The sequence below is a fragment of the Artemia sp. Qi Xiang Cuo genome, chromosome 15, assembly GCF_049724085.1.
Source record: "Artemia sp. Qi Xiang Cuo chromosome 15, ASM4972408v1, whole genome shotgun sequence".
NCBI lineage: Eukaryota > Metazoa > Arthropoda > Branchiopoda > Anostraca > Artemiidae > Artemia > Artemia sp. Qi Xiang Cuo.
Window position 1 is genome coordinate 9,792,675 of NC_142808.1, and position 17,442 is coordinate 9,810,116.

Here is a 17,442-nt window from a genome sequence, read left to right on the forward strand (position 1 = left end):
ATCGAAAAATTGTTTATATTCATTTTCTTTATATGTTTACGAGTCGAAAAAATATTTCAGAGGGGGAGGGGCAAACCCCCTTCCCTGTCAAAAACCCGTCCCTGGATACGGCCTTGCCTAAAATAGTGAATATTCTACTCTAAACTAAAAATTATGGTTTCCAGTAGAAGAAATACGTTTTTTCAATAGTGCTAAAATTCAAATCACTTTTGCTGCCGTTTGGTAAATTTCTCGCCACCCCCATTCCCGAAAACTCAATATATAAGCGCCCCTCTCAAAATCAGTACTATAGAAATTCCTCGATGATTATTGTCAGAAAACCAAAAATATTAACAATGCCACTGTCAAGAACATATTGTTTTTTGCTGAATTTACCACTTTTTCATAAAGCTGACCCGTATTTCTGAGAACTTCTTTACATCATTTTCTATTATTTCTGATTAACGACTTTTCTTATCATTCAGGACGAAATGATCGACCGTTTTCGTGGAAATTTGATTGTTTCCGGCCTTGATCCATTTGAAGAAGAAGAATGGGAAAGCTTTCAAGTTTCCGGCATTATTTTTAAGGTAAGCAACGATTCATCAATCTTAAGAAAAATAGGGAATTGAAAAGAAGACTTATAAAGCATACTCCATGCTATCTGCTTTCTATAAGGACGGGATACAGGAGAAGAATAAAGGACAGAGGAAAAAGTTTTAGAGCATTACAAAACATCCATAGTCCAGTAGCTAAATCTGGCACTGAGGTACAAGAAGCATTTTAGAAAGTAGAAGGATGAATTTCAAAGCTTGGGTAAATTTGTTAGAATTTGCATGACACATAGAAGAAAATTATTCTGATAAATTGTGAGTTGCTTAATGTTAGCTAGGTTGTAAGTTTTTAATAATATTTGTATTATTATTTTGTATGCGAGTTTCATGTTTTATTTGTTGTGTTATTAAGATCTTCTGGCTCTTTTTTGTTATTGCTGTGTCATTGTTATGTTATGGTATTGCTATTACTTGGTGTTTGTAATATGCCCGCAGGTGTTTATGGTACTGTTTCATTATGTTGACACCTATAAAAAGTCAAGTTTGGTTAATGCTAATGAAATAAAACAAAATAGGATGAATATTCAATTCAATTCAATTCAAACTTTTTATTTCCTCTTAATACGAAGAGTAAAAAAAAAAAAAAAAAATAGTAATAACCGCTAATCAACAGGCCATAAAATTCTTTTAAACTATATAACAACAAGTACGCAAAGGCCTTCAATCAAACTTACCACACAAATTAACACTTCATTCAATAAATAATAAATTAACACTTAAAATTAACACTTCATTCAATAACTAATAAATCAAAAAAAAATTCAGCTGTGGTAATAGCTGTTGTTCCAGCAACAGTAGGCCTAATATCATTAATAGCAGTGTGCACATAAAACCTTTTATTTTTTCAATATCCCTCTCGACACACGCTGAAAGTTTCCCCTTAATGGTGGCCTTTGTTTACCTTCCGGACCATTCCGGACCATAAGAAGCTTTATATAAATTACGAGAAAAAAGAGGTAATTTGGATAAAAATTTCGTTTGCTTTTTCTCCAAAACATCAACAGGGTTTTATAGTTTATATGTATTCATTGACAAGGTATTTGATTCAGATTTAGAAAAACGGCAAAGGAACTAAGCAAAATTAAAAAATGTGGTTTTTACATGCGCAATATTACTAATTCTAAAAAAGGGGAGAAGCGATGAAAAAACTAAAATCCGAGGCAAAGCGACCGTATTATATACCCGAGCCAGTGATTTCTGAGAAAGAAGATCGCGAAGACAAACTGCCCCGAAACTAGCCCGAAACTACTGCCCCGAAACTAGGCGCTATTCTACTTTTAACTGCTTTAGAGATAGAAGCACGGCATAGAGCTAAAGTTGGTCCATAAGGCACACCAAGATATAACAAAGGTTCCAAAGGTTTTAAAATACTATCATCAATACGAACAGAAACAGAGTTTATACAGAGTTTGAACAGAGTTTATATAATAGTTTATAAACAAATTTGGACTTTATATTTACAAATTAGGGGGGATGGGGGTAAAGTATTGCATATATTAAATACGTAATCTAACCTAACCTATATACCTTTTTCTCCCCTAAACCCCAAAAAACAACAGCTTAAATGTTGTAATTTAATGAGAAACCACGCTCTTCGATCAATTTAGATTACAATTACTCGCTTTACGGGTCTCCATCACTGCATTCATTTGACTGTCTAGAGCCGAGGTGTCCACATAATGGGAAAGTACCGTTTTTATTTGTTTGTTTTTTATCATCTTTTTTTGGCCATGGCCCGAAAAGGCCTTTGTAGCAATAAATATCTATGTAAAAGTCTGTCCAGATGCCAAAATACCATGAGTTGTAGATACCACGCAATTCTTTTTGTTTTTTCTCTGGATGGGGGTAGGGGAGGTGAAGAGGAGTAAGGGGGAGGAGTACCCAAAATACTCTAAGTTCCTCATTTTCTACCTTTAGATTGTATTTCTTTGACTTGTTTAATGAATACTGGATGAAGATTTTGACATCGTACGTTTTCTTCACGGAACACTTTATCCTGTAATGTTTGACGATCAGATGCAGATAAAATGGAAGCAAGTTTAAAAATAAAATCAGATGCATGTTTAAAAATAAAGAACGTGTGTAAAAATCACCAGAAAGTGAGCAAAAAATACGTCACCATGGAGCTCAAGAAAACTTAAAGTTTACTGGTTGGTATAGCATAAGACAAACCCTGCCATTAATCAGCAGTAAACAGGATAAAAAAAACAGAGATTAAATGATTAAGATTATGCAACAATAAAACCTTAACGTCTTGTTACCAAGTACGAATTGAAAAAAAACAACTATATATGTCATTGAACAGCTAAAAATCTAAGCCATCCGTTCATATCATTAATTTAAATTACTAGTTAATTAACTTGCCTACAGGAATACGTTTTTAGAAAGCAAAATTAGGCTATCCAATATTGAATTTTGTTGTACTAACTATTGACTCATCAATAGAATAATTATCTTTTTCTTCTGATTCAAAAAATATCACTTTTCTCACTTAATTTTGATATATTCCCACTAGAGCATATTCATTCAATACGCTGTGGAAACCTTATGATGCAGGTATTAAATTTGGCAGTACGATCGTTCACTTGGACTTTTTGTTTCAACAGAAAAAGTTTTCGCTTTTTTCTGTTTACGATTCAGTGGGACAACAAAGGAGAAAATTTACGCAAAGAAAAAATATTAATAAATGTGCAATAACCAAAAGAAAAATCTAAGAAAATCCCGTTTTTCATGTCTGAATACACCTAAGATCGGGCCGGGGCAAAAAGTGTTTTTATTTTAATGGTTTTGATGCTTTAAGGAAATATTCCGAAGTAATTGGTTGGACAGTCAAAATCCTGCCCATCAGTTCAAAACTTTTTGTCAATGGTCTTTGCTAATCTTGTTTATTAGTTTCAAGTTTTTTTTTCTTTTTTTTCTGCATTTTGTTCGTTTTATTTGTACACTGATCATTGAATATAAATTGTTATCAACACCAACTTTACCAGGAGTGTCCATCCGAAGCATCAAGGGGTATGGGTTATATAATATTTTTTCTCCAAATTATTGGAGGGGAAACTGCACCCCTCTTGCCCCCCCCCCTGCCCGAAACGACGCCACTACTAATTGCTAGTATGGAGCTTGACAATGATGTGCAGCCGTAAGTAGTGCTACACAACACGTCTACAACCACTGTTCAGTTAAAATGACCGCATTTAAATGTTCAGGGATGAATATGCCACCGCACGTCAACAGGGTCTCTAAAACTTGGAGACTATGCTTTTCTAGTTTAAAGCCAATTAGCTATCTCAGATTTTTTTTTTCCAATCGGTTTTGGGCCTTAATTGGGTTAAAATTGTTATTTCCTGGTATAATATAGAGGAAATTGGTGCTATGCTGTTCTGTACGGTGCACTCACTGTTCCCTTACTAGAATATTTTACTGGTTAGTGTAAGAGTGGTGAGAGTAATAACATTTACATGGTGCTAATTTTACTTTGAATTCTTTCCGAAGAGTTTCTATAAGAATATATAGGCGTTGGTGATACTTAATTAGCATTTGCTTTTAAAGTGCTATTTTTATTAATTACAGTTTTAGGTTGAAAGAAAAAACATTTTAAATATTTACTTTTTGATTCTTCTACATTCTTCAGTGAGATTAGCAGCATAGATTTTACACTGTTATCCTTGCTTCTTGCTTCAGACCACATTACCAAATATATGGGAAAGGTTATAATCACAGTATAGAATTTTAATAGTTTTTTCCTATCTTTTCAATTTATCTTGCATATTATTAGTCCATAATAAGTATAATGTGGAAAGATCTTCTGAATCGTTACAAGGTGTTTTGCAGTAGATCCTCTTTTTATTTCTAATCAGTACAAACTTTAAAAAGTTAAAAAGCTAAAATAATAAAGCTTCGGAAAAATATAGTGTACTTGTGTATTATATAATATACACTCCAGAACTTGAATCGCAAATATGAGACAATATTCGGTTTTCACGCTGTCTATACTAGACAATTACCTTCGGCTCGTTGGGAAACTACATTATAGCTATATTTTAATCAGATATTTAGTTGATATTTTGGTTAGGTTATTTTAGGTAACGTATTTAATTACCACTCTGGGCAACCCCCTTCCATAATACTTTTCCAGCACAAACTTGTTTTCAGTCTTCATTTTTGTAAATTGTCCTAATTTTTGAGCAACTCTAAAACAGTGTGTTTGACATTTCAGAATAATGTAGATTGTCGCTAGGCTTACGCAAGTTAGATATAAGTGTATTTCTCGTATTTAGCGTTTTACTATGTTAAGGGTATATTTTTGGTATTTAGTGCATGTTCCACTTCAAGGGTATATTTTGGTATGTGTTGTTTTAAGTACTTGTTTCTGCCTTCTTATAAAAATGTTTGATATGAGACTACTGGCGTCATTTTGGTCGGTTGACTTGCACTAATCCTTCGCCTTACCAACTATTCTAGAATAAAATTGAAAGACTAATTCGCTCTCTTTCTGTTTCTCTCTAACCAATTCTTGCAGTTTTTGTCCTACGCTTTTTTCTGGGCAAAAGGCTGTTTTAAGGGTTCTTTCGAGGTCTGAAAGATTTTTGATTCTGTCCGGATCAACCTTATCCAGAAATTTCTGAATCTCCCCTCTGGTGTAACAGATAGCCGGAGACACCATTGAGGCGTCCCCCTTGGAATGACTCTTTTGTATTTGTTTTAGAGTTAAAATCTAGGAATGAATGTCGGCTGGAGTCAAAAGTATAGGAATTTGCTGGATTTGGTGCACTTCCTGCACAATCTCCTTTCCAATTTTTTTTTTCTAGTTGGGTGGTTATCGAAAAATTGTAAAAAATCTCTGAATAAGTATTTATAGGATTGGCACTTTTTCAGCACATTCTCTTAGCGTTTTTCTTAATAGTTGTGCTACTTTCGAACACTGCGAGGGAAATCTAAAGATAATTTCTTATAGGATGAAACCGTATTTTCTCTAACACCTTCTTTCTTCCGTCATTTGTTCCAGATAGTGCTGCCTCATTTTCTGAATTTTCTGAATAATTTTTTATAGGATGAAACCGTATTTTCTTTAACACCTTCTCTCTTCCATCATTTGTTCCAGATAGTGCTGCCTCATTTTCTGAATTTTCTGAAATTTTCTGAATAATTTTTTATAGGATGAAACCGTATTTTCTTTAACACCTTCTCTCTTCCATCATTTGTTCCAGATTGTGCTGCCTCATTTTCTGAATTTTCTGAAATTTTTCTGAATAATTTTTTATAGGATGAAACCGTATTTTCTTTAACACCTTCTCTCTTCCGTTATTTGTTCCAGATAGTGCTGCCTCATTTTCTGAAATTTTCTGTATAATTTGTTATACGATGAAACCGTACTTTCTTTAACACCTTCTTTCTTCCATCATTTGTTCCAGATAGTGCTGCCTCATTTTCTGAATATAATCTGACTGCGATGTGGCTTTTATTACCCAAACTAATCTCAGAAGGTTGGCTTGATCAGGAAAGTCGGTCTTAAGAAGTTCCCAGACCGGAACACATTCATTAAGGGGTCCTCTGCTAATTATATACCCTTCAGAAGGTGATCTCTTAACAAGTTCAATAAAATCTTTCTTGGGTCCGAACCAACATTGCTTCTTACAGCTACTGGCCACTATCTTTGGGTAGGAATTTGGTTCTTTCCAAAGCGAATAAAATGTATTAATACCTCCATAATGGTGACGCCCAGTTGGATAATGGGATCCATAGACCTTCAGAAAATTTTCTGCATCACTCCTTGTTACTAAGTTTTTTAAATAATCAAGAACCTTATTGGTCAATTTTCTTTGGCTAGAAGGAATTTGAAAAGATCCCACTGGACAAAAATCGTACTCAATAGAACACATTTTTGTTGAGTTTTTGAAAGCCAAGTTATGTACAGATATCATCTCATCCAGCCATATATCATCTATACTAGGTTTGTTGAAAAAGTCTTCAGGCAAAAATTGTTCTTGAACTACACCCCATTTCCTTATAGCGAGGTCTCTAGCTTCTTCAAGTTTCCCCGAAAATTTTATATTTTGATCTTCTAGTTCTGGTGGAAGTATATCTACACTGCCACTAAGATCAAATAGGTATTGAAACGTATTTTTAATATCATAGTGTTCCTGAGAAAAACCCAGTAACACCGCCCATCGAGCCTCTCTACCTCTCCCATGCTCAAACATCCAACTATCCAACGTTTCATGGTATTCTTCTTCATGTTGCAATGTCTGGAGGACCTTTGAATTTTCCTTGGCTTCTTCCTTAATATCCTCCATGGATATTTTGTCCTTGTTCAGGGTTTCCAAAACCGTTGAAGAATCATGAGGCGACTGTGACGAGTTCAATGACGATAATTTCACAACAGAATCGAGCCTCTCCACTTTAATATGAAGTTTTGCGACAAGAGTTGGTGGATTTTGCTTGCTTTGTTGGTGACTTGGTGTTGGCTTTATGTCAACAACAAATTCATTAACAAAATTTAACAAAGTCTTTGGAATAGTAATTTCTCCATTGCCGACTTGCACACCTCTTTTAATTAGTCCGAAATTTTTTAGTTTTCCGTTTCAATTGGAATTTTACATCGAACGATGTGTTATCCCCATCTTCCTTGAAGAGAATTGTTTCGTTCCAGACGGGGCTCATACTATTCTTTTTTTGTTCGCTCCGATAACTTTTTCCATTGTAATATATTTTGAAATAGATCTTTTGAAATGTTTTTTCAAAAGCAGAATGAACCAAATCTGCCTTTTTGATTGTAATACTTAAATTTGACATTCTTAAAATTTTGCATGCAAATCACTAGTTATATATTGAAATCGACGTCATGTTTGTTGCCCAGTTATGACGTTTAAATAAGAAATGATGTTACTTTTTATACGCAGCTATAGTAATTATACATTCTGAAATGTCCTTATAACTAAAATGACGTCATTCTGACAGTACTGCCATGATGTATGCAAATGAAGAATAATTTAATTTTTTCTCTGCTGTGATTCAGCTCTTTCAAAACGATTCCAAGTAACTTCTGGAGATACTCAATTTCAGCAATAAGTGCTTCCTTAGTAACTGTGAAATGGCTTGTATTCTCTTGGTCATTAACGTTGCCTCCGTTAATCCGTCTTCCTTTTTCTATACGCAAATATGGCCTTCCTCTACCATTATTAATGTCTAGTTTTGTACTTCCTCTGCTGAACCTTAGCCCCCCTCCCCCTCACTCCACCAATGCTAAAATCTAGCATTTCCCTTTGTCTCTTAAACCCTTAAGCTCCTCAGGATCTAGTTTCTTTGTCACTGTTCTTGCCTCCGTTCATCCGTTGTCTTTATTCTGTATTTAAATATAGCCTTTCAAGGCCATTATCAAAGTTTGGCCTTATACTACCTCTCCTTGACCTCGAGTCGCTCTGTCGCTAATGCGGCTTCTATTCAGTCTTTCTCCTTCTCTGCTATTGAAATATTGCCTTGCTCTATCAATGTTAGAGTCTAGTCTTTTGCTACCCCTTCTAAGCCTTGACCTTCCTCGGCCTCTGGTCTCTTTTTCTCTAAGCCTGCCTCTGTTCATCTGTTCTGCTTTTCCTCTATTTTATGGGCTTTCTCTGTCATTGTTCAAATCTGGCCTTTTGCTAAGCCCTGACCCACCTCGATATATAGTCTCTTTGTTGGGAGAAGACTAAACTTAACGGGAAAAAAGTTCTAGAGCCCTTTTAAGACAAAAAGTCAAACTTCAGTGGGACAAATATGCCTCCCTAGATTTTGAAAATACATTTTGCCCCCCTTCTAAATCTTCACGAATCGACACCACTATTGGGTCAGCCCCCCCCCCCCCTGTCCAAAAAAATATATATTATGATTTTATCAACAATGTCCTTTATGGCTCATATAATAGGCCTATTTATTTTTTAAATAAATAGGCCCCCTCCAAAAAAGACCCGTTTGCGTGCCGGATAGAGCTTTATGCCTCTCCTAAAAAAGATCAGGATATCTTCCGCCTAATCCTGTTTCAGAAAGGCGGATTGCTCTTCCTTTTTTACTTGTGACAACGACGACTAAATGGATGGTCAGAATGTTCGGTTTTTGAATTGGGATCTGATTTAGTTCTACCCAAAATTCAGAAGATCCATATCTTGATTTTATTTCATTTTCTTACCCACGAGGTTTCATCAGACATCTTAAAGCCCAAAAAATTGATAACATACAATAAATAAAGAGAATGAAACTGAAAAGGTCTTCGGAATTAGTCTATTATGATTTATAGAATAATCCTCCAAATGTGTACTCCACAAAAATAAATCTTTTCATTTGTGGTAAACACATTCTCATTTATATTGACTTTTCAGGTTCTTGGGCCTTGTAGCCGTTGCCAAATGATATGCGTTAATCAATCTACTGGTGAGAGAAGTAAAGAGCCCCTAACTTCTCTTGTTCGGCTTCGGGGCAGAAAAATGCCCTTTGGTGTACATGTCCTGACAATGATTGAAGAGTCTGGGAAACTGGAGTTGAGAACTAGCGATTATTAAAACAGCCTCTGACGATCTTGATTATGTAACCACTGATCACTTGTTCATCTCTTTCTCAACTTTGTTAATATGCTAGGCAAAAAACCGACTCGAAAGTTTATAATAAGAATGTATTGCTTAAAAATGAAATAAAAAAGCTCCAAAAAATAGGTTTTAATCTGTGACAAACTTTTGAGCAAATTATGTCTCGATATTATGAGCTGATGCTAGGTTAAAGATTCAGTATAAAAAAATTAAATGTGTTAATTGTTAAGGTAGATTAAGAGAATGTACCTACCACTAAAAGTAGGGAATTCCCCCCCCCCAAAGTAGTATCTTAAAGAAGCGTAGCTGTTATCCATAGTTTTGTGTTGTGGTAGCATAGGGAGTATTCAAAATCTAGCAGCCCCCATATTCGTAGCAGTAATTAGTTAAGTTCAATAATTTGAGGAGAAAGTCAAACATGCGGACGATCGTTCCCTGATTCTGAAATGTGTCGCAGAGGAATTTGACACATGTCCCCAGTTCAGTAATGATACCAGGAAAACTTTTCTTCAACTATGTTACAGCAATGGCCTCCAACTCAGCGAAAAGAAAACCAAAATGATCCAAAAGAAAACCAAATGAACCAAAAAAACCACTGAAGTAAGGTCTCCTGTGCCCAAGGCTGCTGGGCCCAATTGCATATGTTTCTGTAATCGTGGGCGTAATTTTTAGAACGACTGTTTGTTTAGCGCGCATTTTACCGGTCTGGTGAAAAAGGGCAAATGTGCAGTGCGCTCACTTATTGCGGGCTTGTCCTAATCTCAATTGAACACTGTATACACCACGCATATACGTTGTATTCTAGACTGTTAATTCATTATGTGGGACCCAGAAGTTTATTACACGGACTATCTGAACGATGATCTGGAGGCGGTTCAAAAACAGGCGATCAAGAATACTTTAATTAATAAGACTTCCAAATTGGGATAGGTCCTTTTATTAGACAGTGAAACAAAAATATAAACAAAGACTCTAAATATTTCGAAGACACAGTCGGTCATCATCATCAGTAGAGTTACTAACATATCAAAATTAAAACAAACTGTATTATACTAAACAAAATAATCACTTCAGGGTTAAAGCAAGTTACCGCTCCATTGACTTAAAATGTTCACTAACTGTTCTTGAATTTTTTAATACTGCGTTGAGTAAAGGTGGTACAAGTTTCTTCGAAATTGCAGGTCAAAGCAGGTTACCGGTCCATTGACTTAGAAAGTTCACTAACTGTTCTTGAATTCTGTAATACTGTGTTGAATATTCTTCTAATTAAAAATGATATAATGCTGAATTTATAGGTGCGAAATTTATCATTTTATTCTTCTAATAGCAAATGAAAGGTTGCTGATTCAAAAGTTGGTCTGTCATCCCCATATACACGACGTTGGTATTTTTTTCCATGACGACACTGCCTTTTCTATGACAAAATCAATAAGAGTTCCAAATAGGGATAGGTCCTTTTATTTGAAAGTGAAACAAAAATTGATTAAACAGTGAAAAAAAAACAAAAGGCAGTGTGGTCATGAAAAAAATACAAAGATTATTTTAAAACTCAAGTTCACCACTTACGAGAAAGTCCTCCCTCCCCCCAACTCGACACGATAGGCGTTTTCAATTAATACGCAAGCTTGGGGAGCCCATCCTTTCCTCCGAAGGATATAGTTAACTATTCCCTCCACCTGCACCGGTCACTGCTAATACACGTAACAAAGACCAACTGGTGCCACCCAAATGCAGGACAAAGTTGTCAGATGAATTTTTTGGTGCCTTTTATTGTCAGTGTTATTAACCAAGCACCAGTGTGTTTGTTAATTTTACTTATAAAAAAAAACAGTGACACATAGTTCGACCATGACTATTATTGTTGTTTTATTAATAAATGATTCCCATTCTGTAATATTTTATAAAAATTTTAAGGTAGGTACTCTATTCTAGTACCCTTTGTTTTACTATGAGTAGATTCTGCATATTATAATTCTGTATATGTTCTGCATGGGCGTAGGGACGTGGGGCAGGGGGGCAGCTGCCCCCCCGAGACCTTCAAATTTACATTAGATATGACTGAAAAAGCAGCTGGTTTGGAAAAAGCAGTTGATAAAACTCAATCACACTATCGACTGCCCCCACCCCCCTAGACAATATGCTGCCTACGCCCATGAAGTTCTGGATAGGGGTGCTAATAAAGTATTTCACACCCAGGTGCCACTCATGTTCGAAATACCACTAACAATTGGTCCCGCTGTATTCATTGGTCTTAGAAACAGTTTTAATTGATCTCTTCTCGATTCTTCTTGATTATAACTTGAATTTTTAGCTTATCATACCTCGAAACAGAGGAGAGAAGATAGGGACCCCTTCCAAAAAGAATTTTGTCAAAAAAGACCGATTTCTTTGTATTAACTACACCCATCCATCCCGCTCCACCCACGGAGAATTCGGTACTAGTGCATTATACCCACTCTTTTATATCTCAGACTCAAGACGTGTTGAAGAAACCCGTTTTTACGGCATGATTCAACACACTGCTGTAGATGTATAGCGTGGTTTTAATTGCGTATACGATATTAAGTGTTGTTTTTTTGGGGGGAGGGGTAGGGGGGAGGTACCTAGGTTAGGTTACGTATTTAATATATGCTATGCTTACCCCCCCCCCCTAATGTGCAAATATATAGCCCAAATTTGCTTCTAAACTATTCCATATTAATCCTATTTTATTTCATTAGGATTAACCAAACTAGCACTATATAAAAGAGTGGGTATAATGCACAAGTACCGAGAATTCTTTGACACGTCTCTTCTAATAGTTAGCACTCTGTGACCCCACGTAGTCTTTTATTCCTTTAAATTCAGTTCAGTAATTTAATTACAATTATCAAGCTTATTTTTATGTATAGTATGCTCAGACTTTTTACGACAAAATTGACGAGCTTCAACTTTAAATATTGGCCGTCTATATATAAGCTTTATTTTGACAAACCAAGGGCGTATCCAGGAAGGAGGGGCTAGGGGTTTGAACCCCCCTCCCGAAATTTCTTTCCGACTCGTAAAAAACGAAACAAAATGCATATTAACAAATTTTTGACACATTTAAAAAAGTTGTTGTACCCCCCCCCCCCCACCGAAAAAATAACCCATCCGCCGAACAAAAATCATGAATACGGCCCTGTGTAAAATCAATAGGAATCTAACGATAAATAGTCCCCTCCCCCCGCCAAGAAAAAAGAATCTATTATGTGTCTTCTGAATTCGACAACATGAATGTGTCCTTCTATTTGCCTCCAACAATAGTTGTTGGCACTGAAACTCTGGTGGCTAGTAATTGTTGTGAAGGTAATAAAATCCACGCTTCTTCCATTAGCATCAAGTAATGGATACTAACAAGGGTTATAAGATTAACGATATTTCTAGGCATGTTGAAACAGTCAAAATGCATTCCCAAGTGGGGTTGTGTTTCGGTTCGTGTGTCCCTTGTCCACAAACAAGATTTACAGCGCAAACCTTTGAATGTGATCATAATAGGTCGTTTAGCAACAAGGCCACCCAGAAAATATTAATGACCCTAGGGACCATCGAAAGGGTTTACGGAAAATGGCTACTAAGGAGAAACGGACTCCTAAGAAATGCCGAATGTTTTTTCTTTCATACCGCAAATACCAAAACAGTTCTTGATACATTCTTAAAATAATTATATTTTTCTCTTTTTAAGTTTTGACCCACACAGTGTGTAGCCTGTTTAAAAAGCTTGATTGGCTCCACTGTCTTATCCTGAAATAGTAGAAGTGAACTTCTAGTTGTAGTTCAGACTTATTCAGATCCAAAATAGTTTAATGTTATTGTAAACCTTTTTGTTTATTTTCTTTTCCATATGCCTTTTATATTGGCTGATGTAACGGTTTACGTAATTTCTCAGAGATAGTCAATAAACGTCGGTATATGGTCTTTATTTAATAACGTGAGAATAAATATACAGAAAAAATAAGGTAGCAGAAGAACAAACAACTAAGAGGAAGGCAAAAGATGGACTGCCTTTCAAAAAATACACTTGGCCCCAACTCACTAGAATCGGAAGTCCCAGCGATTGGCTGTTCGACCGGCCTGGGAACGAGCCAAAAGTTTGTTTATATGCATTTTCGTTACGTCTTTACAAGTCAGAAAAGAAATTCTGAAGGAGGGGGTAAACCCACAAGCCCCTCCCTCCCTGGATGCGGCCTTGTATGATTTTTAACTTTATTTCAGTTTTGTGACAACGTTCCAATAGACTAAACGAAACAAGATGCACTAGGATGTAATAAAATACAAATTGTTGAAATGGATTTACGAACTCTCCAAACTCACTGCCTGGCTGTGACACAACTCCGAGCTGGAATTAATAATATACCAAAAGTTTAACTAATTCTAATAAAGGCTTTCTAAAAAAGAACATTCGATTTGAATCTGCTATAAGTAAAATTTATTTATTTAAAAGAAGCAAACGAGACGCCACATTTTCTTCATGCTATGTTGAGATTATACATAAAACGCAATATTGGGGAGTAAATAATTTCTAAGACCACACTGGCTAATCATGATAAATCATTAAATCGCGAAGAAAGGTAGAAAACCAGGACAATTAACAGCCAGTGAAAAAATTAAAAAATTGTGCAAATATTTCGGTCAAGACCCCCACTTGACCGTCTTCAGTGCAGAATAAAACTGATAAAAATGTAAAAACACAAAACTAAAATTGGACGACCCTTTTTCAGTAATGGTGAGTTACCCTTTCACCTTTACAGAGAAAGGGTCGTCCAATTTTAGTTTTGTGTTTTTATTTTAGGGTTTGGCTTTAGATATTTTTATCAGTTTTATTCTTGATTGAGGACGGTCAAGCGGAGGTTTGCTAATATTTGCATAATTTTTCAATTTTTTCACTGTCTGTTAATTGTCCTCTTGTTTCCTTTCTTCGCGATTTTATGTTTTTCAATATTGGGGAGATGCCCTCCCCCCTCATGCCAGCCGTAGAAACACTCGTTCTCTCTAAGAAATCAACCGTCATTCCCTGCCATTTCTCCATCAACTTCATTGAAAACCCGTTAAATTTATCGTTTGAGTTCAAACAGAGAAAGGGGTTCGTTTTGTAAGCTCGTGACTTAAAGTACCCCCATAGGAAGAAGTCGCATTTGATGCTGGCTCCAATACCTCCGTGCATACCTTCCTTTGAAACACTCCGCTTAAACTGTAATCATGGGCAGGTTCACTTACCTTGGTAGTATTATTAGTAAAGATGGTGGGAGCAGTGAAGATGTTAAAAATAGAATAGCCAAGGCTCAGGGTGTTTTTTTACAGTTAAAAAAAAGTCTGGAAAAATAAGAAGATAAGTCTGCAAACCAAGAATAGAATATCGGAAGCTACAGTCATGACAGTGGTCAAATATGGCTCTGAAGCATGGGCGCTCCGAAAAGTGGATGAAGATTTGCTAGATGTTTTCCAGAGAAATTGCTTAAGGATTGTTCCCGGTACCCGGCTGCCTGACCGTATTTCAAACAATAGGCTATACGAAAAATGTGGTTCAATACCGCTCTCTAGGGCTATAATGAAAGAAAGGCTGAGGTGGCTAGGGCACGTTGCGCGGATGAAGGATGACAGATTGCCGAAGATTGTTCTTTTCGGCCAACCATCTAGGGCTAAACGGAAAGCAGGTCGTCCCCGTCTGGGGTGGGAGGATGTCATAAAGAAAGATTTAAAGAAAATGGGAACTTCGTGGGCGGGTGTAAAAAGGGAGGCTTTGAATAGATTGGGGTGGAGGAGGAGCTTGCGTACCTGTGTTGGCCTCAGGCGGCTTGGTGCTGCGGTGAGTTGTTAGTAGTATTAGTAGTAATATACAAGGACTTACTTTCTGTATGATTAGAGAACGCAGTCCCAAAAACCCCAACCGCCACCACCAGCTTACTAGCGACAAGACAGGCAGGCTGCATCTTATTTGGACCGCGTCACATAAGGATTTAAACTGTATGATTAGTGGACCAAATAAAAAAAATTATGTGTACGTTTTTTTAATTTTTTTTTTAAACCCCACGAAAACAATCCTTTTGCCCCTCCCTTGGATATGGCCTTGCCTCAAACCCATGTAGAATTGAAAAAGTTTACGTTTTAAACTCGTGACAATAAACTCGTGTTTATGCAATTTCATTTATTTGTCGCCGGTATTTTCAGGATTAATTAGCCTTTCTCGGTCATTCGTTTTGCCCTAATTCAAACTTTATACATAATCCCAACTTTCCTTGTCCTCTTCAAATTCAGGGGTATGGGGAACAAGTCTATTTTAAAGTATAGAGAGAAAAATGAAGTGTTAAAACATCCAGTTTCCGACTGCTGTTGTTAGTTTGGTTCGTCTATACTATGCAAGTTTTTACTTATGCAAGTATTGTGTAGTGTTTATATTATGTAATTCTTTACTAGTTGATGCTGAAGAATGTTAGTAGGCGAGAAGTGAATAATTTGGGAAGGGTATTGAATGTTTTGAATTCAATTAAAGTTTGAGGGTTTAATGAGAAGGGGATAAGCCAAATTTGGGAAATTTAACTTAAAACAGGGGGGAGAATCTGTAAAGTATTTGGAATATAAATTCGAGAAGGCTTTTTCTGGTGTCTCGTTTCTTAGAGATTTGGCCATGTATATGTCAACGAGAACAGTCCAGGGGGAGCTTTTGAGACTAAGGCTAGTCGTTGGAAAGGGTTCGTTCCCAGGCATGGGCGAACAACCAATAGCTGGAACTTCCGTTCCAGGAAAGTTATAATGGAGAACGAAACGAGCTTCTTGTTAAGAAATTTTGTTAAAGAGTTGAAAGAGAGGCGTAATTATGGCGTGTCTCGGGCACAAGGTGAAGGAGTGGGGTTAATAGAGGTTTTCAGCTGTCTTGCTACGCTGGTTTCTTGAAACACTATTTGGCTATTTTATTGATGAATATGGTTGAATGTCATGTTTAATGAAAAAAAATGTCTTGTATGCTAATCATAGCTAAACATAAAGTAATCCAATAATTATTTAAAAGTCCATATGATGTTTCTTTTGGGCTCTTCCTTTCTACCATTTCCTTAGAAAGAGTCCAGCCTTGAACTACAAGAAAAGTCAGGTTTTTGTGGGGAAAGCACTGACGCTTCCCTTTTGTCTTATTTTTTCTTCGATAGGGCAATTTGTTTATAATATAATTTGTTTCTCTTTATTTCTTCAGTTGGGCAATGTTTAATAGGGCAATGATCTTCATAGAGAGCTATTTTAGAGCCAATTTGTAAGCTTTTTTCATATCTATTTTTTTTAATAAATTCAACTTCATAAGGCAATGATGGGGTGCCATATGGCAGAAAAAATGGCCTTTTGGGTCCCATTTTCGAGGTAAAAGTCCTTTGAAGCATGAAAAGGTAACATCATAATCTCCATGGCTGAAAACCTTGAACATAAGGTTTGAAATCCCTTCTCATGTATACTCCCCTCCCAGCTTCTTAAAATGTTTTATAAATCATCTGCTATCAGAACTAGCAGGCTACCGAAACCTGCAACATCGAGCAGAGATGTTTAATGGCTTAATTCAAAACTCTTAATCACTCTCGTATTAACGTTCTTTTTGAAGATTTACATCTTCTGAAGGGGCATCTGAAGGGCACTCCGAGCTGTGACAATACTTTGAGTTTCATCTTACTGTCGTAAATTTCTAGCAAGTAATAAACGAGTGTTTAGCAGCAGCAAAAAGTATACAAAAAACCCTTTTAACACGGTTATTGTAGTCTAGTGCAAAGAGTATGGGAAACTATAGTTTCCCATACTCTTTGGTCTAGTGGTTTGGACGCGAAGTTGTGACCGGGGTAATCCAGGCTTGACCGCTCTTTAAAGAATCATATATGTTCATTTTCCAGTTCCCTACTTACCAGTTATTTTCCAGTTCCCCTACTATGAAGAAGAAGAAGGAAAAAACGGAGACATCCGTTATTCCCATGCAAAAAAGAGATTTTCCTTTTTATTCAAGATATGGGACTGGAATTATACTGTTTAGGGATTTCAGATCATGGTGATTGCAATAGTACAATTTCAATTTCTACTGATCAGTTCTCCTAAAAATTGTAAAGTCCAAGAAGCCAACATCAATAAAGAATACTTTCTTATGAGAACTTCACAATTCTTTGAAGGATTATGGCAAAATAAATCTGCATATTTTTCATGTAGGATAGTAACTCATGAATAATTGAATTTTTATCTACAACTCCTCAAAGAAGCCAAGAATAATATACCCCCTTGGATTCTTTATCTGATTTTTCAAAATACATTTA

The 17,442-nt window shown here is 36.2% G+C and overlaps 1 protein-coding gene across 1 annotated transcript in view; it reads left to right on the top strand.

Annotated features, from left to right (window-relative positions):
* Positions 1-11,035, top strand: part of mal (molybdenum cofactor sulfurase) — a 133,377-nt gene extending 122,342 nt beyond the window's left edge. The window contains exons 12-13 of the mRNA XM_089101088.1: positions 465-569; positions 8,945-11,035. Coding sequence (XP_088957214.1) covers positions 465-569; positions 8,945-9,124 — 285 coding nt within the window. The 3' untranslated portion in view covers positions 9,125-11,035. The remainder of the gene's footprint in view (positions 1-464; positions 570-8,944) is intronic.
* The last annotated feature ends 6,407 nt before the right edge of the window (positions 11,036-17,442 follow it).